Source organism: Purpureocillium lilacinum (assembly GCF_023168085.1).
Source record: "Purpureocillium lilacinum CBS 284.36 DNA, scaffold_4, whole genome shotgun sequence".
Classification (NCBI taxonomy): Eukaryota; Fungi; Ascomycota; class Sordariomycetes; order Hypocreales; family Ophiocordycipitaceae; genus Purpureocillium; species Purpureocillium lilacinum.
The window spans coordinates 2789497-2811600 of record NW_027072114.1 but is presented as its reverse complement, the minus strand read 5'-3'; the positions used below and the strand labels follow the sequence as shown (position 1 = coordinate 2811600).

Here is a 22104-nt window from a genome sequence, read left to right as displayed (position 1 = left end):
ACCACCACCCTTTTCCGCCGCAGCATCCCGCCTGTCGCTGGTATGGGATGGGATGCACACAAAGACGGTGGAGGGTGGGCACGGCCACGTTCACATGGCAATGGGCAGAGTCAGACACACACGGATGACATGGCGACCTGCGACGGTCCTTTGGGCCTCCTTTTTTTGGGGGGGCGGGCGATGAATGCTCCATCTCAGTACGGACTGCACCGTGGTCTCTTGTGCGTTGCATCCCGTCTGCTCATGCTCGGGCGCATTCGGTTCGGCGTGTTCCATCGCCAAGGTGACATGGGCAGCGTACACGAGGAGAATGTGACGTCCCGCCCCGGAATGACGGCGGGCTGCGCGGCAACGGATGATCATCAGCCAGACAACCACGGCGACCCAACCTCGTCTCTTGAGCCAAGCCCGCGACACGGCTCGTGAACCAAACCCTCCCTTTGACTAGACTTTGATGAAGAAGACCCCTGATGAACCATGTGTGATATGCATCGTCGACTCTTTGGTGACCTGGACGCAGGGAGCCGTTTACACCCCACACTCGGAGTGCGTCGCGCACGGGGCTAGCGTTACGTGACGCTAAAAGGGCCCAGATGCCAAGGCCAGACAGCAGCCCGCACGGGCTTTCATCCCAGCACCAGCCGGGGATGGTCGATGGATGAGCTCTCGGGCAAAAGTTAGTTAGTACCTCCTTCATCGCATGCAACTTCACCGATCGTCGTATTAATGCCTTGTCGGGTGCCATCGTTGGTTTGGCAAGTGAGGTGGTGGCTACCACTGCTCCGCCGCTGCCGCCACGGCGCCTGCGCCTGCGCTCTACCTCAGAGGCACCTTTTTTCGTGTCTCAGGTATCCGAGCCTGCAAAACCATCCTGACACCCCTGTTCCCAGGCCAGGGAAGCAGGTGAGGTATCAGCCAGGGCAGGTTCATCAAGGGCCGCCGAACGGTTTGCTGATTGGCTGCGACGGCCGATCTCTTTCTTCGCATTCAGGTCGTCAAGTGTGGCTGATGCACCGGGGCGACCGACGTGGCTGTGGCCCTGCCCGCTGCCCACGGCCCTGTCGGCGACCCCATCAAGCCAGCGCTCCGGGCTGCTGCTGCCGCTGCTGCTTGCTACAGAATCTGCAAGACTCTGCTCCCAGGGGCCAAGACTAAATCCGGCAGCAGCGATGCCAACTTAGAAGCCACCCGGCAACGTCGCCGTCGCATGTGTGCCTCCAGTGGAGAGGAGAGGGGCCTCGCAGTCCAGTCCAGCCCAGACCTGCCATTCCTCCGCCGAGTGAGTCCATCCCATCAGTCCATCAGGCCATGGGACGGCGACGGCAACTCTCGACCACCTCTCACGGTTCGTCTTGTTCCCCGCTGGATCGCCACGCACCATCTGCGATGACTAGCCCTGGTCCGCCTTGGTCGATGGACGGGCGGCGAGCGATCGGCAGGGGTGGCGCTGGGGGGGCGTCTCCGGGGGGCCAGCAAGCCAGCTGACGGCGCTGGCCGGTCACTCGACCCCAGATTCCAATCCCAACCCCCGAGCACGCACTAGGCGCCACACGTTTGAAAGCTCCCTCCCAGCCCCGGTCCCGGTCCCGTGCGTGCGTCCCGAGACCCGGCTCGTCCTGGCCCGATCCCGCACCGCACCGCACCGTGACAGGTTTCTCAAGTGCGTCGCACGTTAGTAAAATGTACGTACTCGGGGGCGGATGCCACCGTCATTAAATTTCCCTCCCTTGCCTCATGCGCTCCTGCGACCAGGTGAAATTTGCACTCTGCCCGTCCAAGCCGTCGTCGCAAGCCCAGCCAAGCTCGTCGTCGACCTTGTCCTAGCCTGCAACCATCCGCCAGTGGCGGTGGTAATAGATTCGATTAGTTCGAGGTGAGGCATGTCTGCTTGGTAGGCAAGGTACTAGAGGTCAGGTACGGTGCGGTGCTGGAAACTCCACCATCAATGCTCCAAGCCATCTGGACTAGTTCCCCCTCAACCCCTCTCGCCCAGGTCATTTCGTTCGCTACTTCGCTCAGCTTTGCCTGCGCATCTCCACCTGGCAACGACCTAGACCTTGGTCCGTGGCACACACCCCACGACCTAGCGGAATCTCCCTCAGGCGATTGACGATATCCCCGCAGTACGGCTGTACGCTTGATCCGCCTGGTCTCTCAGACGAACACTGGACGTGCGCCGGACAACTTGGGCCGTGGGGGCCTACTGGCGGTCCGGAACCTTGTTCGTGTCTCTGGATGGCACGCTGGGCTGTGCTTTTTGTGTCTGTGATAGCCGAGCCCGATCGACTTTGTGACTGTGACTGGGTTGTGGAGCGCCAGGTCGACAAGCGAGCCTCAGGTCGGACCACAAGCTCGCTCTAGACACTACAGCATAGACAGCAGATGTGGGACCGTGATGACCTCCCCGGCAATTGACTGCGTACTCGGACTTCTCTCATGGGCTTGTACGCCGTCGCTGCCAACACATTGTGCTTATGCGTATGCACTGAGCCGCCCAGACGCGCGAGCCGTTGCCGTAAGCGAGCCGCCCAAAGCCTTGTCCCGCCCAGGCGCGTACTCGGCCCAGGGGTAGGTAGCTGGCACCCGGTGTCAACAGGCGCCCTCATGAACTTCAGTACGAGCACACTGCAGAGGCTGTAAATAGCTTGCGCGCGTAAGACCAACAGTTTGCGCTTCGTGCGCCAATCGCCATACCTGCCGCTCACCCACGAACATGCATCACTGCAGCTTGCTTGCATGAGCAGGCCACAACTTTCCATTCTGATGTACCCCCTGTCGGGAGCGGCAAGCCAGCTGCGGTACTTCGTACGAAGTATTATGTAGACGTCGATTAATTAACGCTGAAGGGCTGTTGGCATGGCAGACGGTGGGGTCGTAACACAACATTCAGCCCGGCGGCCTCCAGGGGTAACTCGGCATCTCGAACTTGGGGCGCGAGTACGAGGCTCTCCAAGGCCAACCGCGCCCGTGGTGGTGCTGTGTGAGGTCACAGAGATCGGTCCGGTACCGAGCTCCGCTATCAGATACAGATTGCTCATGTGTCGTTATGTCTATTACCGTGCCTTCCAGAATCCAGACCGGTATGCCCTCGTCTACTCCGTACATGATAGAACAAAAGAGAATCGTGTCACTACACGATAAAGCCAGCCGCAACTCATCTGTAAGCCGCGTGCATATTCGCTGTGCTGCACCGGCAGAAGGCGGTCCATTCCTAGCCGTGTTGGCCAAAGTCAGTCTGGGGCAGTGCCATCCTGCTGCAAGTTGCTGCCGTCGTGAGTTTGACTGGCCAACGAAGCCTGACCAACGCTGACCTAAATTGAGTGCCTCTCGCTGATAGGTGATATTCGCTGTCTGTACGATCATGGCGTCGATGGCATGTCTTTTCGTGTTCGATACCCGGCGGGCCTCGCAGTATCCTGAAAGCCCACGAGGTGTCTACACGCCGAGTTCTTGTCTGCCCATTGCCCTTGTGCGCCGGCACTGATGCTGCGTGCATCCGTCTGACGCGCACCTTAATTGTAGTAGCCATTCGCGCCGCCCGCGCTGGCCTGTTTCTGGGCAATAAATTCCTCAAAGTAAGGGTGATTGCACGCTTGCTTGGCCGATATACGACCGGCGGGATCGTAGACCAACATCATCTCCAGCAAGTCGAGGCCCTTGTCGTCAAGATTGTGGCAGATGGGGTTCGAGTAGTCTCTCTGCCACTTGGGAAACGAAGACTTGAAGTCGGGATACGAGGTGACGCCCGGCCAAAGGTCCTCTGATGGCGTTCCCAGAATACTGCAGGATAGAAGTCAGTCGCGACTTGAAGACGAAAGGGGTGCGCCTTCTACCACTCCAACACCTACCGGAAAATCTTGAAGATCTCATCAATCTCTGAGTCACCGGGGAACAGCGGCTTCCGCGTGCACATCTCGGCAAAGATGCATCCCACAGACCACATGTCCACTCCGGTGGAATACTGACGTCCGCCTAGGAGAATCTCGGGAGCCCGGTACCACAATGTGACAACCTCGTGCGTATACGTGCGCAATGGGACGCCAAAGGCGCGTGCCAGACCGAAGTCGGCCAGCTTCAGGTTGCCGTCCTTGTCGATCAACAGGTTCTGGGGCTTCAGGTCGCGGTGCAGCACTCTATGTGAGTGGCAGTACTTGATTCCCTCGCAAAGCTGCATCATGAACTTTTGCACAACCTGATCGCTCATGCCCAACTGCGACACCTTGATCGATGCACCCTCGGGGAGGGCTTTACCGCGACCTCCATCGCTGACCGGCAGGGCCTCCATGTATTTCTTCAGGTCGAGGTCGAGGAACTCGAAAACGAGGTAGAGTTTGTGGCCGTCGGCGTGGACAATGTTCAGGAGCCGGACAATGTTCTTGTCCTTCATCTCCTTGAGGAGCGAGATTTCGCGGATGGCCGTGCTGGGAACACCCTCGTCCTCCGCTTCAAGTCGGATCTTCTTGAGCGCCACAATGCACCCTCCGTTGGCAAGGTCTCGAGCCTTGTAGACGACACCGTACGTGCCTGTTTCGTAGATGCGGTAATGTCAGCCTGGCCCGTCCGCTATTGGAAATGCGACTGTCGCTATGCGCGCATCAGGAGCCCATCCTCCAGCTAGAGAACTCACCTTCGCCGACCTTTTCCAGCTTCTGGTAGTTCTCCATGATGGCGGTGTGGGAGGCGGTCGCTCGCTCGTCGTATTGGAACGCAGGCGCAGAAGGGTTTTTGTCGTCAGCCGGATGCGCAATGGACGTGCCTCGATGCCGCAGGCTGCTGATCGGCGTTGGCGTCGGCGGTCGTTCGAAGGGGCGGCGGTGTGCGAGGAGGGGGAGGACGGAGTCGATGGTCGAGAGCTGGTCGCCCCGGCGAAGGTGGTCAACAACTTTAGACGCGGGGAAGACGCGCCTGCAAGGGACAGAGAGCGAATGGCGGGGCACGACGAGAGTGCACCGGGGAAGAAGCCGTGTCAATAGCTGCAAAGTTAGTGGCAAAGGCCTGCCATGAAGAGTCGCCGCGCCGCAATGGTTGCTGCCGTGGTCGCTGGCGTCCTGCGATTTGGACGAGTGCTGTTGATGCAGGGTTCCGACCTTGTTGACTTGGGGCTGTTTGTGTTTATCGCCGTGGCCAAACATCCCACCACCTGCCCTGGCGCGTTTGCTTCAGCCGCTTCAGTGGGGCATATCGATAAGGTGACAGGCGTGTCGCGAGGATTTGTACGGGCTGACAAAAATATGGGACAGCCGGCCTCTGGCAAGGGCATCACGGCGTCTCCAGGGAATTTCTTCAGCCTGGAAACTGTGCGTGACCCTCGAAAGACGTTGGAACGAAATAACAATGGCGGCCAATTCAACGTCGCTACGTGAGGTGCATATGATATGTACGATGAACGCTTAGACTCGCCGCCCTCTTTGGCTCGAATTGTCACAAGCAAGCCGGCTAGGAATCCTTCCGCTTCAGGTCCAGTATCCTTGTGAGCCTCAACGTTCCCTTGGCACCCCATCCAGACGGTCCAGCTTCCACGTCCGGCCTTACCGCGACATACCAGCTCCAAGCCCGTCTGTCCAGCTCTTCCCTACTCAGTACGGCGTCCCAGCTCGTGAACAGTATCCTAAGCGCGCCTAGAAGCCGCCCAAGGTTCTCCTGCTTCTCCTCATTCATCGCCGCGGCCGTCTTCTTTCCCTCGCTCGTGCCGTCTTCGTGAGCGGTTGCGAAGCTCCGAAGCAAGTAGTTTCGGGCCCCCTCTGGTCGGTGGATAGCCATTCCAACGGTCGACGCCGTAGGCTTGTCGTCCTGGGGGTCGAGCGCCCAAACAGCCTCGCCCGAAAGCGAGGATGTGCGCCTTTGCATCGACAGGGAGTCGTTGACACACTCCCTCATCAGTCGCCACCTGTCCGGGCCAAGCATCACTCCGCCGTACCATCGCGTGAGAACGACGACGACGTTCTTTATGTCAATTTCCCGCATGATTCCAAGCAGGAACTTTCCGCAGCCTGACTCGCCGTCATCGAACGATGCTTCTTGAACCAGAGGCGAGTTGCCATAGCTCGACCGCACAGCCCACGCATTGTGCGTCGCCGTCTCCAGGTCCGGCTTTTCTGTCATGAGAGCCTTCATCATGCTTGCCCGCTGCGTCGGCGACGACAATTTGGCCGCATGCGCCACGAACACGGACCCTTTCGATGACAGCTTTTGACTTGCTGTCCAGGTCTTCGGCCTTGGCTCCTGTGATGTTGCAACAGTACCAGTGCTGGTGGAACTCTGTGTTGATGGCTGGGCTTTCGTATCGTCGGATGTCCACGTGTAGCCACCTCGCTTGAGAACCGGTACATCCCGTCCCAGCACTCGGACTTTGGGTTGACCTTCAGGAACTGTCATCTCGCCTCCAGCTGGAGCCTTCTCAATGCCCAGGCTGACGGCCTTGGCTCTGGAGTTTGCGCTGACCACTGCCTGGGCCAAGCTGAGTCGGCTGCTTGGTGGCTGTTCCGGCATGGTACAGCGGAGTAGTTCGACAGCAAAAGCAAGAACGAGCGGCGCCCTGTTCGTGACTAAAGTCGTTTGGCGGATTGCGTCTTCGTCTTCCACAAGCGGCAGGCTCAGCGCCCCCTCGAGCTCCTCTGGCGCCATGGAACTGTAGTCCAGATCGCGTTTGTGAGGTTCCAGTTTGATCTTCTTCGCCGTCGTTGACGCCGCATCCTCAGCAGCACGCTTAGTTGACTTCTTTCCGTGGCCTTTGCAGGCCGTGTGGAGGCTCTTTGCGAGCTTCGCATCATTAATGGCTTCTTCAATTGTAGCGATGGGTGCCTCTGCAATGTCGCTGATACTTGACGGACGACATGAGTGAATGAATGCCGGCGAGACGAGGGCGTGACCTACCTCCGGAGGTTCTTGGCCTGGAGTGCCTTGATGTGACCCATGGCTGCCATCATGGGAACCTTTCGTGAATTCAGCATTCTCAGCAGCTCTTGCAAATCACCTTGCCCCGCCATAACGCTTTCCCGCCCACAGGATGAGAAGAAGTAGTAATTATGCTGTTGATTTGCTCTCGTGACACCACTGATGTTGTACCACGGCCACAAGCGCGTCGCAGAACCGTGAGCTGCAGGGTAAGGGAGGGAAGAGAGTCCAGGTCATCGTGCACGGTCCAAGTAACGGTCCAAGTGGCATGCCACCGCGGCTGCATAGGCGTGGATCCACCACGGCTCCGAAACGTCGGCCCGTCCCCACCTCCGGAACAACCTTGACGACTGCAGCTGCCGGGAGTTCTGGACACGCGAAATTTCAAGACCCCCGGCACCCGCCCGTCCCCCCCGTTCGCGCTCCGAGCAACGACGCATCACCAAGGCGAACGACGGGGCAATGCAGCACCAATGATCCAGAACACGCGCGGCATTGCCAGGAACGGCTTCTGCCGCGCTCGACAATGGCAGCGCTATGCGAGCTCGTCTCGCCCTGCCACGCGACAGCCGCCGAAGCCCCCGCAACCGGCAAAGCAGCAACACCCGTCGCGCGTTGTTCGACCGTATAAGCCGTCAGTCTGATCCCTACATCCAATCCTGACGAGTACTGACAGGGATATAGCAGCGCAACCCGCAACCCTTCATCATCTGCGCCGCCGCCGCCGCCGCCGCCGCCGCCGGATACCATCCTCACACTCTGGCGCCGTTCCTGGCTGCCTCTCACCGGTGCCGCGATCCTTGCAGGCTTCCTCGGCTTCTACATCTTCGGCACTGCCGTCGCTTCCTTAAAAACTTGTCCATGTGAGGGACACCATGATGGGTCATGTAATGACGAGCTCGCCACGCCGACTGGTCGCCCGCCGGCGTTGACTGGCGAGAATGCGGAACAGTTCAACAAGGAGCTCAACCTGGGCGAATGGTGGATGGGCATCACGAAGCTGCGGAAGAAGCTCGCCCAGCATGCCAAAGGCCACGTCTTGGAGTTGGCCATGGGCACTGGCCGGAACCTCGAGTACTACGACTGGGAGCCACTGACTGCCATTGCCAAGGGAGCGACACAGCCCTCCACTCGTTCAGACAGGACACCCGGCGGAATCACGTCCTTTACCGGCCTCGATATCTCCGTCGACATGCTAGACGTTGCGCGCAAGCGTTTTGTCAAGACCATCCCTCCGATGTCGTCATTCGCCCCTGTCGTGAAAGCCTCCAACATGGCTGACCATGTCGGCGGCCAACTCTCGTTCCTCAATGACCGACTCCGTCTCATCAACTCCGATGCGCACCACCCTCTACCACCCCCAGCCGTCGCCACGCAGGGACGAAAATACGATACAATAGTACAAACCTTTGGACTTTGCTCTGTCTCTGACCCTGTTGCCGTCCTGGTGAACTTGGCCACGGCTGTCAAACCCGACTCCGGCCGAATTATTCTCCTGGAGCACGGAAAGGGCTGGTATGGCATTGTCAATGGCCTTCTGGACAAGAACGCTGGGAAGCATTTCCAAAAGTACGGCTGCTGGTGGAACCGAGACATTGAAGCGCTCGTCGACGAGGCAGTTCGCCAGATGCCGGGGCTAGAGATTGTGAAGTTGGACCGTCCCAACGTGTTGCAAATGGGGACGCTTGTTTGGATAGAATTACGGGTGAACGGCACTGGCTGAGCGACGCTATGCGCGCGAGTCTTGCAATGAGTGGCATGTCATTCATCGGAGAGTGGTAATATGTACAGACAGCGCTCCTGGCACGCCAAGTCTCCAAACTTCTCGTACATCCAGGCCGTCGCAGACAAGACAAGCCATCTATATATACATGTGTATTTCTACAATGGCATCTTGCTTCCAAAGTCGTCGCAAAGTCAAATTCCAAATCTCTGTCGAGGCAGCGATCGACTTTTGTTGCCATTGATCCTCGAAACTCCTTGCGCCTGTCGCAAAGCCGAAAACAAAAACACAGATCATTAGCAATTAGCAACCTTCCAGTAAACAGTCGAGTTCCTCGATCTCGATGCTCTCGGCTCCCTTGTCCCACTGGAACATTTCGTTGATCTTGAGCCACGGGTCGGCCTCGTCATCCTTGCGCATGCTCGACGGCAGGCTAGGTCTCATGGCTGGGCTGGTAAGAAACGTAGCCGCTGCATTCAGGCGGCTGTCGCCAAACCAAATGTCGTCGCGATAGCCATACTCCATTCCGGAGTTCCGCTCCACCGTGTCTGGGGCTGGCGGCGAGTCATTCAGCTTGCGCTTTTGGAGCACGTCTGCGGTCTGAGTGAACTCGCGCTCGTCCTTTTCCAAGGGGGGCGAGTCGTGGCGCATGTCTCTTGAATGTTTCAAGTGGCGAGCCTTGAAGGAACCGATAGGCGTGATGGGCATGGCGGAATCCTCGTCCGCATCGTCGAACTCGGGAGATGACAAGTCGACTTCGGGCGAAGGGCTCAAGTCTCTTCGTCGCGCATCAACATCATCAGAGCCAGAGTCATCAGTGAGTGACACAGACGGTGTGACGATGGCCGACGGTGGCGCCTGGGTGGCGTTGGGATCAGGCAGCGCCGGCCGCGGGCAGGTTGTCAAGAAAAAGTACGTTCGCCGAGGATGAACAGTCTCAAGCTCCTTGGCCAGCGGACAGGGGTTCAGGGTAGACCAGCAGGGGCGCTTCATGAAGGAGGTGAGGCGGGAGGAGATGATGGCACACGGGTTTGCGGACCTGCGAAGGGTTGTTAGCGACAAGTGCGGAGAAGGAGAGTGGCACTCCAGAGAGGCGCAACGTACTGTTGGACGGATACCAACTTCTGTGACAGGACAGTCGCTAGCTCCTTGATCAGATGAGGGCGGTTTGCCGTCGACTGCAGTTGCATCACCGACGCCTCGACGATGTCGTCGTTGATACTTTGGAGATCGATCTTGGGCTTCTCGTCGACGTCTGACATCTCGATACTGGTCGCAGTAGTAGGTGACGGCGGTGGCGTGTGCTCGACCAGGGCCTCGGCGACGGCGGCGGCGACATCGTGAGACTTTTTCAAGCGCTTGCTAGGATGCGAGTCGGGCGACTGGGAGCGGGTATCTGATGTGGACGACGAGGAGGAAAGGCGACCAGCGCCCTTTGCTGCGGCGGCACGAGCGGCGTGCGTGACGGGGATGTGAATGCCCAAGCTGGGCAAGGAGAGCGATTTGCGTCGCGTGTTGTAAGGCATCTTCGAACTCGTGAGGTCGATTTGTTATGGTCGCGCTGTGGACGACGGCGAAGGGAGGGCGGTTGCCGAGGCAGCGTGGGCGCGTACTGGGGGGGTCGATGATGGGCGCGTGCAGGACGAGGGCGACGACGACGAGGACCACGACGGGTGACGGCAGGTCCGGAGGGACTCGTAGTCCAAGGCGATAATACAGGAAAAGGGTCGTGTCGTGAAGAAAGAAGGTCGCTGTCGGCTTACACGCAACGCAGTGCAGGTTGGGGGAATGAGGGGGTAGAGGAGGGTGGTTGCGGCAAAAAGGTTACAGAAGGGGGAGGCAAGATGGGGATGGAGTGCGACTCGGACGGGGAGGCAAGAAGCTCAGGCGATTTCTGGCGTTGGCTGGGAGGAAGGCAGCAAGCACGAGAGCTTGAACTTTTTTTTTTCTTCCCCCCTGCATCCTATTGGCCGGCACCTGGCTGCGAGCTTGCCGAAGTGGGGCCCCTAAACGTCAGTGGGGCACGGCCGCCCCCCGATGCAGCGTCACCAAAATTGGGGCCCGCAGGCCCAAAAAAAAGGGAGGCGCATTCCATGGCGGGCTCCTCCTTGTCTTTTTGGGGGACCAAGGGGACCTGCTGCTGCTGTGACAGGGAGTGGAGGGTACCCGAAGGGTGTCTTTGCCGCCCGGGAGTTGGTGTGCAAGCATCCACCTCATGGCATGGCATGGCATCGTACCAGCGGTACAAGGTACTTTGTACCTGCGCAGCACGAGGGCAGTACAGCCTCGAGTCGTCACCGCGAAGATCGCCTGTCGTCTGTCCCATCCGCCATCCGTCATCCCCGAAGCCAGGACGGGCCGCTAACGGCAAACTTCTGAGCACAAAAGGCAGCGCACACACACACCGTCTGTGTGCGACGAGTCGACGACGTCGTCGTTGTGGTGGCCCCCTTGCTCAGAAACGCCCTCCCTTCGCGACCCTCCCGACCCCCGGCCCCGGGCGCCTGTTGGCCTGCGAGATCTGACACATGATGGGACACTGACCCCCTGCATCAACCGCCTGTTGCCGCTCCCTGGGCTGCGCATGCCCGCCGACACGGATGGGCCGTGACGCCAGAGCAACGCCCACCAAGCCGGCGAGGCGAGGCGAGGCGAGGCGATCGTCGTCGCGTGGGCTCCTGGGCTCGTACCGTACAGTACTGTGCCTTGCGTACATACAAGGTACCGTACAAAGCTCGAGTACTCGCACGCAACGGGGACGAGAGGCGGGGCTGCGGAGCCTCGTCCGCCATGTTCTTGCTCACTGCCGTCCGGGTCGTGCTGTCGACTCGCCCTCGTCGTTTGCAGTCGGTGTACATGCTTTATTAGTGCAGGTGCAGGCGCAGGAAGCCGATGGATGCTCTTCAACTACGTGCGAGAGTTACCTAGGCCATTGGTAACGGGCGCGCCGACAGGCCAAGGTTGTGCAGCCCTCTGCCCGTGGTTGCCGCTGACGATTCGAACACCGTCGAGCGATGCAAACGCCCTTCGTTCGCACAGCCAGGCATGGGCCACCAGCTGCGCGAGCGCGCTCTCGCGGGCATTGAGCCTCGCGCAATTGCACGCCAAGGCACGTAGCCGTGAGTCCCGCCCCCTCCCACACTGGTTTTCTTCTTCTGCTCCTTGGAAGAGGCGCGGGCGCCCCCAACGGACGGACGTGGTCACGGCTGGCGGTTTGCACGAGTCGTGACCTCACCACTTCTGTTTTTCCCGTTCGACGCAGCAGCCCGCGCAACCCCTCTTCCCTCCCGCGCCTTAAATTACTGTTTTCTGCCGGGGCTCGCAGCCGGCGACGCCCCCCAATTCAGTTTCCGCCACTGGCACGTAGGCCCAATGACAACAATAGCAACACCCGTCGTTCGGGAATGGCGGAGACGACTTTCAGCGTTCACCGCCCGATCGTTGTGGCTGGCAACCCCCCCCATCCCCCCCTCCCGGCGCGGGCTGCAGCACCCGGCTCTGCTGCGAGATGCGGCCGCGACGGCGGAAGAGCTGAGACCAGCGTTGCGCACGACCGCCGCACACCGCAGCCAACAAGGGGCAATGCCAAGCCATGGAGCCCCAAACGTGCTGACCTGCCGTGCTGCCCAGCTGCAGCCGCGCTGCATGTAAGAGGCCGGGGTGCATAGGGGCCCATCTGGACTCCCCTCTCACGCCTAGCCGCAATGCTGCTCGCCCCGGGCCGGAACGAAAAAGTACCGCAGTCGCAGCACTTCAATTACATCAGCTCTGGGTCCTGGGAGAGCCCAGTGGGAAAACAGGGTCCAGGCCAGGGTGGTGGGCCTTCCTCGGCTGCTGTCAACCTGGAAGCGTCCAGGCACGGTTACGGCGCGACCAGGCGCTTTGTCCATGGGCCCGCCGCACCTGAAGTCCCAAAGGGTATTGGGTCTTGGTGGAACTCCTGGCGGCGGCGACACTGACGCCCCACCAGCCTGTCTCCCCGTCTCTATGGTGTAAGTCGTGGAAAGGGAACAGGCTCGTTCCCGGAAAGATCCGGCTCTGGGGCTCGTATCATGTGGTAACGCGTTCTTCGTACGAATCGAGGATGCGCTTCGCGTCGACGATGCTGGCAGGCAATGCCGAGCAGTTGTGTCTCTGCGCCGGTTAAAGTGGCATCGCAACGACCAGCTGGCTTTTGCCATTGCCTTGGTCATCCACGATGGCGCAACGAGCCAATGAGGCTTATTAATTGGGAGTTGGGGTTCGTCAGCAGGGATCCAAGATGTTCGATGAGGGGGTGGCTCTCAGCCTCCCCGGTTAGCTCCGGGTAACAACGAGCATTCATTGAACCCCCCGTGAAGGCCCAACGAGATAGTGTCAGATAGCGACCCCCGCAAAGCTGTGAACGTCGGCCTGCGTTGAGTGGCCTGGGAGTTGTAATTGCCCCGTTGAGACGGAAGGATCATAGGCCGACGATGTGACAGAGCGCATGAAGCTTACTTTGACCCAGGCTGTACGCTTCTGATCTGCAACAGATAAATACCACGATGGAACCCTCGTGATCGTTGTTGTTGTTGTTGTTGTTGTAAACAGTCTTCTTCTCATTCTCGTAGACACATTCCCATCCCTAACCTACACAACCCATCTCATCAATTCACAATGACAATGGAGCTGCCTTTTATTACCGTCGATGTCTTCACGGAGACCCGGTTCCGTGGGAACCCCCTCGCAATCATCACCATTCCCGCCTCCGGCCCGAAGCCCTCCCAGGAGCAAAAGCAGACCATTGCCCGAGAGTTCAATCTGTCCGAAACCGTCTTTGTCCACGACGTCGCGGACCCGGCGACCACGAAGCAACGCAACATTGACATATTTTTGCCCTTTGCCGAGATCCCCTTCGCCGGGCACCCAACCGTCGGCACTGCGGTTTCGCTGCTCGACCAGGGCGTAGACACGCTCGTCACCAAGGCCGGCCCCATTCCCGTACGGCGCTTAGGCGACGGCGCCGTGGCGCAGGCCAGCATCCCCCATAACGTCCACTTACACGCCAAACACGTTCGCGACCTGTCCCTTCCGTCAGGTAGCCTTCAGGCCAACGCGCAGATCCGCGAGCTTGAACTCGACGCCCCAGTCTTTAGCGTCGTCAATGGCGTGAGCTTCGTGCTTGTTGAGCTGCCCTCGCTTGAGCTGCTTGGCCAGGTGCAACAGAGCAGCACCCAGCTGCCCATCGACAAGCTTCTGGACGACGGATGGCAGAATGGGTTCATGGGGCGTTATTACTACGTGCGCACTGGGTCAGGTCTGGACCAGAACGCCCAGCCCGTCGTGTCCCTGCGCACGCGCATGATCACCCATGAGTTCGAAGACCCTGCAACCGGCGCCGCTGCCTGCTGCCTGAGTTCTTATCTCAGCGCAATCGGAGACAAGCAAACCACCCCCACGCGCACGTACAACATCACGCAAGGTGTCGAGATGGGCAAGGAAAGCAATATCGTCGTTGAGGTGGATGTGCAGGATTCCAAGATTGAGACAGTCAAACTGGCCGGCACAGCCGTCCAAGTCATGAAGGGCACCCTCACTGTCTGAGCCGAGTTCGTCCAGAGAGTCTACACTTATTGTTTCAAAGACGCGCTCGCACTGACGACTGGACAGCGCCAGTCTCTCTGCATTAGTAGCTATTCGTACATATATACAGGGTGTACATTGCTTCATGAAGCCCGTGCGTCCTTGCTTCCCCCAAAACATGGAACGCCCCAGACCATCTGTTAGCATCTACCTCTACTCCCAGCCATGCATTGCAATAGTCAAGTCCGGCATAGTGCGACTATACCTCCGTTAAATGTGGATGTGTTTGTAATGTCGTGAAGACTCAGGACTCCCGCTTCACGTTGACTGACGGGCGCCGACATAGGCGTCCAACAAACTTAATTACGTTGGAGGATCGTGGCGAACCTTTCCGCTACCTGGATGGAGATGTAAGCATGCTTGGCAATGCGACTAGAAGAGGACAGACGGCCTTGGGACGACTTACCTCTGGTGTCGATTTGACAAAGGGAAGGTCGAAGAACATGTACTTTTCGTTCTTGACCAGCTCCAGAACCGTGTACATGAGCCCCCAAGGTTGAGGCCAGAACCCGACAAGACGTTCGAGGAGCACCCGGGTAATTTCCTGGCGTATCTCAGATTCCTCGGGGTCGTTCAAGTCCTTGCCAAAGATATGGAGCACAACTTGACAGAAAAAGTCTGTGTAGGCGCTCGGGAATCGCAGCTGATTCATCATGCAGGATACAAGGTAGTACCTGGCTTCAGGCGGCAGCTCGTGAACAAGCAGGGAGAGCGTCGCCACATCAGACTCGCTCCCGGTGACGGCCGCGGAGTTTGGCGAGCGAGACATACGTTCTGCGGCGTGTTGCCCGATGTACACAACCACGGCGCCAATGATGTGAGCGTTGGCCGCGACCGGAATATGTCCAAACGAGGTCTCCTGCGGGCTGTTATGTGTCATGGCGTGTGCAACCTGTGCGACGGTGTCTTCGGCAGGTCCATTGCCGAGTACCTGATCCAACACGGCGAGGAGCCCAGAGTCCCGCAGCTTCGCCGTTGCGTCTTCGACCAGCCCGGGATACAAGCTGATCTCTTCCGATTGATCCGGCTTCATGCCTGTAGTCGGGTTCTGTTGCGGGTTGGCTGATAGAATTGCGTTCAACAGTTGGCTGCAATGCGGCGGAATGCTGGCACAGAACGTGACGTGGTTGGCCGCGACGAAGTCCGGGAAGTCATGCTGGAGAATCACCAGGAGCTTCAGGGTGGCGTGGTAAAGCTCCTTGGCCATGCTTGACACGTTGAGTGACTTGAGTTGCTCGCCGAGCGTGTCTAGCAACTGCACGAGCAATTTCGCATACGGGCGCCAACCGGCATTTCCAGGCATCTGCAACAGCACCGGAGCAAAGGCTCGGTGTTGAACGAGTGATAGCCAACCAAACGTGAAACCCGGGAGATAGAAAGGCCCGGCATTCTCGAGCTTGGCGGCGAACGACAGCAGCAGCCGTCGCTGATCCTCTTCCGTGTAATTGTCGCTGTCGCCGTGTACTTCGTGAAGAAGCAGCGAGTAAAGGCGGAAGAAGACACGTTGATTCAGGTGCTCGCCTCGCTTCATATGATGGTGGCTAAGAATCAAGCCGATCACAGTAAAGGTGGAGTCCATCAGAGATGTGCGGGTGCCGGATGTCTCGTTGCGCGTCGTGGTGTAAACACAAATCAGCTTGGCCAAGGCATCGACCATGACATACGCGTCGCTGATAGCGCTAGAGTGCGCGATGTGGTCGAAACGATCGACACACAGTTCGAGAGCGACGCGGGACAAGATAAAAAAGTCGTTCTGATCTCTGACGAGCAGCCTGTCCTCCAGTTGATCCATAAAGATATTGGAGGCTTCGGCTGTCGCGTTTGGGTTGTTGCAGAGATGGACCCACTCCTCGAAGACATATTCCATTTGTTCCTGTCGGAACGCTGATTTGTCGTCTCCGGTACTGTTCCACGAAGGTTGCGGGAGCCCTGCGTTTAGAAGCTTCTCCTTCAGTCTTTGGGCAGTGGCATTGCTGGGCTCTTCCGAGACCCATGCCCACGCTCTCTCCATTGTGCGCACAAAATCTGCGTAAAGCGCGATGGGCCGATTGCTGATGAGGGCGAGATCAAGCAGGTGTTCCAGGAACTCCAGTGACGACTCTTTCCGGCTCTCCAGAGCCTTGGACATTGCCGCATCGATATTTCTCCAGTCGATCAAATCGGTGCGAATCAAGGCGGCAAGCAATGGCAGGCTCAAGAAATTCGGACCGGGTTGCTGGCTAAACAGCGCCCGAACTCGGCTGTTCAACGCAGGTCCGGAAATCTTCCGCAAAGTCTCCAAGACGTGGACCAGGCTTTCCAAGGTCAGATTGTCCTCGACTTGCTGGAAAATGAGAGCGCTGATCTGCTCTGCAGTGTAGATGGCGAACTCTTCCGAGCTCTGGGACGTCTTAATGATGAGCTGCACCAACGCGTCAACCACGTCCAGAACTGGATGTGGTCTTGGAAGGCCGATGAAGTGCTCCTCTTGAGCTTCCCCGGCAACCCGCAAGAGCTCTTGCAGCAGCTTGTTGACGCGCTCAGCCAGACCACGGACATCAATATGATAGGCATTCGCGCCAACCCCGCGGCCTACGTTGCCCGCAGCACTGGAAACCGGGGCATACGGTAGCTGAGAGCCGATGTGCTGTACCGAAGGCGTCTCGGCTGGTGTGGGAATGCTGGGAATCGTGCTGTAGGATTCCTGTAGGACCTCGTTGGCAAGAGATCGGGTGGCATCTGAAGCAGATGGCGCATGCGCAGTCGATACCGTGGTGTTACGCGGTTGTCTCGCGAAATCGTCGTAGATTTGCATTTGGTCGCTGTTAAGGCCATTTATGTTGGGCGACAATTTGTACGGACTTGGAATGGTCATGGCCCAACGATTGACCGTGCCGGCGTAAAAGGGCTCGTTTGGTTGCTGGGCGCGATGCCGTCTTCGAGCTTGGACGTCTTCCTCAAGCATATCCTCAATCTCCGGAACAGCTCTCTCTTCGGCCTGCTTTTCGATGATGTTACAGGCGAGTTCGAGGTTCAAATTGACACACATGATGATTGTACCCTCAGGTAGGCCCGAGGGAAGGTCGTTGGCAAGATTGCGCATGTAATTGGTCATGTTCGCTCGGAGAGGCTCCTTGGAAGTGACAAGAGCCAAGCTGCCCGCGGTCGACTTGACCATATTGACGGCAGCGTTCCTCATCTTGTTCTCATCTGGCTCCGAGACGAAGTCTTTGCGAACCATCTGAACCGTCGAAATTGCCGCTATCGTAATCGACCGGTCCACAACAGGCTGGATAATATCCTGCAGAGCCCGTGTGAGAGCACTCCGAACAATCTCGTGGAGGCGCGTCGTGCTCACAACCATCTCATTCGTAGGGGGGATGCTGATCATAGGTCCGACGTCGGGTATAGTTGGCGCAACGGCTTGGGGAGAGAGACCCGCACCAACAACAGATCCGATTCCGTTCAGGGACAGGGTATCAAAGGCGTCAAGCTGCTCGTGTGGAAGCACTTCGACGGCTTCCTCTGCCGCGGGTCGGTTGAGTATTTCGCCTGATGGCTCGATGCTCTTGTGATCCAGATTCAAGCCCTTGCACAGAACCTCGATCTCGAACTTGAGGTTCAGCTTCAGCTCAGCGTGGTGGTACAGCTCAATGAGCAAATGGATGATGTCCATCAACCATGGGTTCGGGGGCCGGAATACGGCTGACGAAGCTCCTTGAATCAAGACCTTGCAAACAAACGGGATGATGACAATGAGTCTCTTGGTGTCATGGGCCTCGATTAGCAGTTGCTTGAATGCAATGTTCTTGTGCTTGATGGGACGGTCACGGGCAAGGGTCAAGAGCCCAAGCCAGCCACCAAGGTTCTTCAAATGAGTCCGCTCCGTCGAGTTCTGCATCGTGGCCTCTGAGTTGAGCATTCGAGCCACGCTGATATATGTCTCCCGAAGCACTTCGCTCCAGAGGGTCTTGTCCTCGAACAGCTTGACAAGCTCCAAATAAACATGGTGGTAGTTGGGCTGCATTTTCGCACGTTCTTCGACGAGATGGCTGGCAAACCACTGCTGGTGATTGTGCTCCACCACATCGCGCAGTTCGTTGCGCATTGACTGAAGAGTTCCCTCGGTGATGTTGTTCAGGACAAATTGGATCTTGCCCTGCTCTTCATCGCCAGGCTCCTCGAACTCGACACCGGCGGGGATGGGGTCGATGCCGATGGCTGCGAACGGGGGTGCTTGGCGTTCGTTGGCGGTTTCGTCGGGATTCCCGTTCGTGAATGACTCTCCTGGGAAGCTCAGACCATGGGGTGTGCCCGCGCCGTTACGAGAACGCACAATGTCCTCCTCGTGGTCGCGCACGATCTCTTCGGCCTTCTTGTACGCTTCTGTGCCCTGCAGGCCCGGGATCTGGAGCAGCTGCTTGCAAAACCCAGGCCATTCCCGAAAGCGAACAAGAAGCTGCATCAGAGCCTGAAGACCAAACTTGTACATGGGATCGTCGGGCATATGGTCCCGAACAGCCTCCAGGATCATCCCTAAGCCGATCTTAAGCGGCAGGTCTGATATGAGCTTGTGAGAGATGATCCCACCAAACAATACCGCCGTCGTCGCCAGAGCCTCCAGAGGATAGTCGACGTAGTGGTTGTACTCATCGAATAGACCGTGGATCATGCAAGCGAATGCATCTTGATCCAGGGGGTCTCTCGAGTGTTTGTAGCGATCTAGAATCTCCACGATCGTGCGTACCTGGATTTCATCGCCGTACATCTTCTTGTAGTGCTCTTCCATCTTGCTGTTGGCAGCCAGTGGCAATGCGTTTCCATCTCTGCCGTTAGCGTCGATGACGTCGTCGTAGCCTTCGCCGTAGTTGATCAGTCGTGGGTATGCCGTGATACAGTGGCGTTGCACCAGAATGAGGTCCTGCACTGGTGCTTTGGGCAAGAAGTCTTCCAAGATTTGCAGCAACGCAGATACGGTCCTGACCTGCAAGCTCGTACTGGTCTTGACCGGAGGCTGTCCATCCGGAGGGCGTTGAAACTGGATTTCCAAATTCGCTTTGATCATGAGGAATTGGAGCAGGATGCGAGACATCTCCACGCTTCTCTCCGCGTTGAAGCGCGCCCAGTTGCTCAAGTCCAAGTGGCCCTCGGCATGCGCATATGCGGCGAGGTCGATACCGAACCCGCTGGGGAGATAAACAAGATGATCCAGCCACCCATGCTTCAGCGCGTGGTCGAAAATCAGAGGCAAATCGATGGGCTTGACTGCATGAGCATCAACCAATCGTTGGGTCACCCAAGCACTATCCTTCTTCCACAAGCTGTCGAGGACGAAATCGTACTCAGGTGAACGCTTGTACAAAAAGTTCTCGAATAGTGAGTTCAGCGTATCCATCGCCATTGGCGCCCAGGATTGCCGAGGAACCTCAAAGGCGGACACCAGGAAAATATCCAGGTTGGGGACCACCACCTCCTGGAAGAGGCGCTTCGCTTCCACGCTCTGAGATGCTTGCACCGAGTTGAGGGCAACAGTGAATATGGCGGACAAAGCGGCCACGGAAACGAGAGGGTGCTTCACCGCAACGGCAGCACGCTCCTGAACGTTCGGGGGGGAATTGGCATAGTCGTCCAGGCTGATGCTCCGTTGTAACCCTGGGATTGTAGTGGCGTCTAGCTGATCCGGAGTCAGGGAGGCGAAAGCGCTGACGAAGGACAACTGGGCCTCCGACTCGCTCCAAGAGCCGCCCCAAAGTCTCTGGATATCAAATTTGTGCTTGGGATCCTGAGCAATGGGAAGCAGTGCCCGGTAGAGTCGTAGAAATTGCGTAGACGAGATTCGAGCCGTAGGCTGGTCAAAAAACCGAACAACTTCCGTCCATTCGAATGTTTTCGGGAGAACACGCTGCAGGGCTGCGACAAGCACGGTCGGGTTTTGCTGAGGACTCTGGGTGATCGTGGTGAAGATAAGCGCCGCAGAAACCTGGTCAGGTCCTATTTGCATGTTGCTAGGACGGCCCTGCAAGCAGGAAACGCACGTCTCCTCGTCTCTCGTAAACTCAGCACCCGTCCTCTGCACGAAGCGTGCCAAAGCGTTTACCGGCCTGTCGGCAAGGACTCGGCCGAGATCGAGGGCGGCAAGAACCTCTGAAGGAGGCGCCTGATCCATCGCCACGTACCGCTTGGCGATGTAGTTCTGCAGATCTCGCCTGGAAGCCGCGTTGAAGCTTGGAGGGTGGTATTGAAGGAACCGATCGACAATCAGGGCGACGAACGCAGGAGTAAGGTCAGCGTGGGCCTCGATCTCTGGGCGCGAGATGATGTCCAGGAAAGCCGGGAAATTCGTGGACAAAATGGCGTCGGCTGCGAGATCAGGGGTCAGACAAGTCCACATGACATGATGGGAGGTTCATTTCATACCCTTGGTCTTTAGGTCGGAGCGGGACCCAGTCTTGAACGCCAGCGCCAAGAGTGTCTTCTCCAGGGCATCGAGCTTGAAGTGTTCCATGAAGGTTGACAGGTCGAAGTCACGGAAGATGTCTTCGGTGCCACTTTCCACCGACTCGGCGATTTTGCTTGCTTGATCGACATCGTGGGCAATCTTTCGCATCTCGGCGACGAGGATGTGGTAGTTACCGGGGTTGGCGACGGGGCGGTTAAGCCCGGGGAAGATTTGGGGCGCATTTCCCGCTACCAACCTAGTAAAATACTTGGAGAACACTTCCATGCCGTGTTCATCGATGAGCTGATGATTTTGAGCGAGTTAGCGGTCAGTGTTTCTTGGATTAGCTTCCTCGGGTAGGGGAGATGTCACCTTATGCAGCTGCTCGACCTGTAACTCCCACCTGGCGCGATCCTTGTCCTCCTTGATAGTGCTGAGTAGGAGGTAGACTTGGGCGACAACAATCTTTGTCAAGGGGTTAGCCCCAGTCGGACTGCTTGTACTGGGGCTCGCGCCAGCACTCAGGACACCACCGTGCGACGGATGCGGCGAGTGACTGGTTCCCGTCTGAAGAGTCTGCGAAGGGTTTGGTGAGAATGATCCCACTCTTGGTGGAGGGACCATGGAGGTGTATTCGCGGGCGTCGACGAGTCTTGATAGAGCGCCTGCCTGTGGAGTCGCGGCAGGCAGGTTGGCTCAAGCAAAGATGTGGGTAGGCGGTCGGACGTGGTGAGGCTGCAACGAGGGAGAAGCGGGAGGTGACTCTACATGGGAGAGAAAACGTCGCAATCTCGTGGGTCGTCGCGTGGAGAATGGCGCCAGAGGGGTACGATGGCTCAGGACCGAGCGAGCCAGGCGCGAGCGAGCAACGGTGAGGGATCCAAACACGTCGGAGAAGAAGAGTTTCGAGACCGAGGATGCCAGGTGACGAGCTCTGTCGAACCGATGCCAGATACCGAAGCGGAGTGCGCGAGCTTTGGGGGGAAGCTTTTGCTGCTGCCGATGATCGTGCTTGGCCTGCCGCCGAACGTTGGACGCAATTAAACGAGGGATGAGAGACTCTTGATAGGTGCTTTTCGATGTCAAGAGGTCGTTGGGCTGTGGTGGAGGACAGAACGAAGCGCTCTCCAGAAAACGGCCAGTCACAGAAGGGGCGGCAAATTCCGTACAGCCCTTGTAGCAGGGGAGGCTGGAGCCACGGAGTTCGCATCACGTGACATTGTGGCGGATCACGACGCTAGCCCGTCGCCCTGTCAACGCGACGGAATGCCTCCCCAAACAAAGCACAGTGGCTGTCGTGGGCACCCCACACCAAAGCAGACAAACCGTGCGTCACCTCCCAAGGCTTCACGAAGCAGCAACTTGGAAAACTTGCCAACCCCCCCGCCCTCAGCATTGTGCAGGCCTGAAGTATTTCCTGCGTCGCCGGCGACCAACTCCAAATCATACCACAATCTCGACCAAG

The 22104-nt window shown here is 58.1% G+C and overlaps 6 protein-coding genes across 6 annotated transcripts; 2 read left to right on the top strand and 4 right to left on the bottom strand.

Moving 5' to 3' along the window:
* Positions 1-3512: 3512 nt before the first annotated feature.
* On the bottom strand, positions 3513-4664 carry PLICBS_006025 (cyclin-dependent kinase catalytic subunit; the record flags this gene model as incomplete). The annotated part of the gene is made up of 3 exons (XM_018319763.2): positions 3513-3780; positions 3849-4524; positions 4628-4664. 3 exons carry the CDS (start codon positions 4662-4664, stop codon positions 3513-3515), a joined length of 981 nt encoding a protein of 326 aa, XP_018182237.2.
* A 772-nt stretch (positions 4665-5436) lies between these two features.
* PLICBS_006024 (uncharacterized protein) lies at positions 5437-6914 on the bottom strand (the record flags this gene model as incomplete). Its single annotated transcript, XM_065600848.1, has 2 exons — positions 5437-6820; positions 6874-6914. 2 exons carry the CDS (start codon positions 6912-6914, stop codon positions 5437-5439), a joined length of 1425 nt encoding a protein of 474 aa, XP_065456920.1.
* Positions 6915-7367: 453 nt separating this feature from the next.
* On the top strand, positions 7368-8617 carry PLICBS_006023 (uncharacterized protein; the record flags this gene model as incomplete). Its single annotated transcript, XM_065600847.1, has 2 exons — positions 7368-7528; positions 7579-8617. The coding sequence occupies 2 exons, from the start codon at positions 7368-7370 to the stop codon at positions 8615-8617; spliced, it is 1200 nt and encodes a 399-aa protein (XP_065456919.1).
* A 303-nt stretch (positions 8618-8920) lies between these two features.
* PLICBS_006022 (uncharacterized protein) lies at positions 8921-10143 on the bottom strand (the record flags this gene model as incomplete). The annotated part of the gene is made up of 2 exons (XM_018319761.2): positions 8921-9656; positions 9722-10143. 2 exons carry the CDS (start codon positions 10141-10143, stop codon positions 8921-8923), a joined length of 1158 nt encoding a protein of 385 aa, XP_018182235.2.
* A 3112-nt stretch (positions 10144-13255) lies between these two features.
* PLICBS_006021 (uncharacterized protein) lies at positions 13256-14182 on the top strand (the record flags this gene model as incomplete). Its single annotated transcript, XM_018319760.1, has 1 exon — positions 13256-14182. The coding sequence occupies one exon, from the start codon at positions 13256-13258 to the stop codon at positions 14180-14182; it is 927 nt and encodes a 308-aa protein (XP_018182234.1).
* A 338-nt stretch (positions 14183-14520) lies between these two features.
* PLICBS_006020 (uncharacterized protein) lies at positions 14521-21263 on the bottom strand (the record flags this gene model as incomplete). Its single annotated transcript, XM_018319759.2, has 4 exons — positions 14521-14559; positions 14628-20560; positions 20618-20942; positions 21012-21263. The coding sequence occupies 4 exons, from the start codon at positions 21261-21263 to the stop codon at positions 14521-14523; spliced, it is 6549 nt and encodes a 2182-aa protein (XP_018182233.2).
* Between the last annotated feature and the right edge of the window lie 841 nt (positions 21264-22104).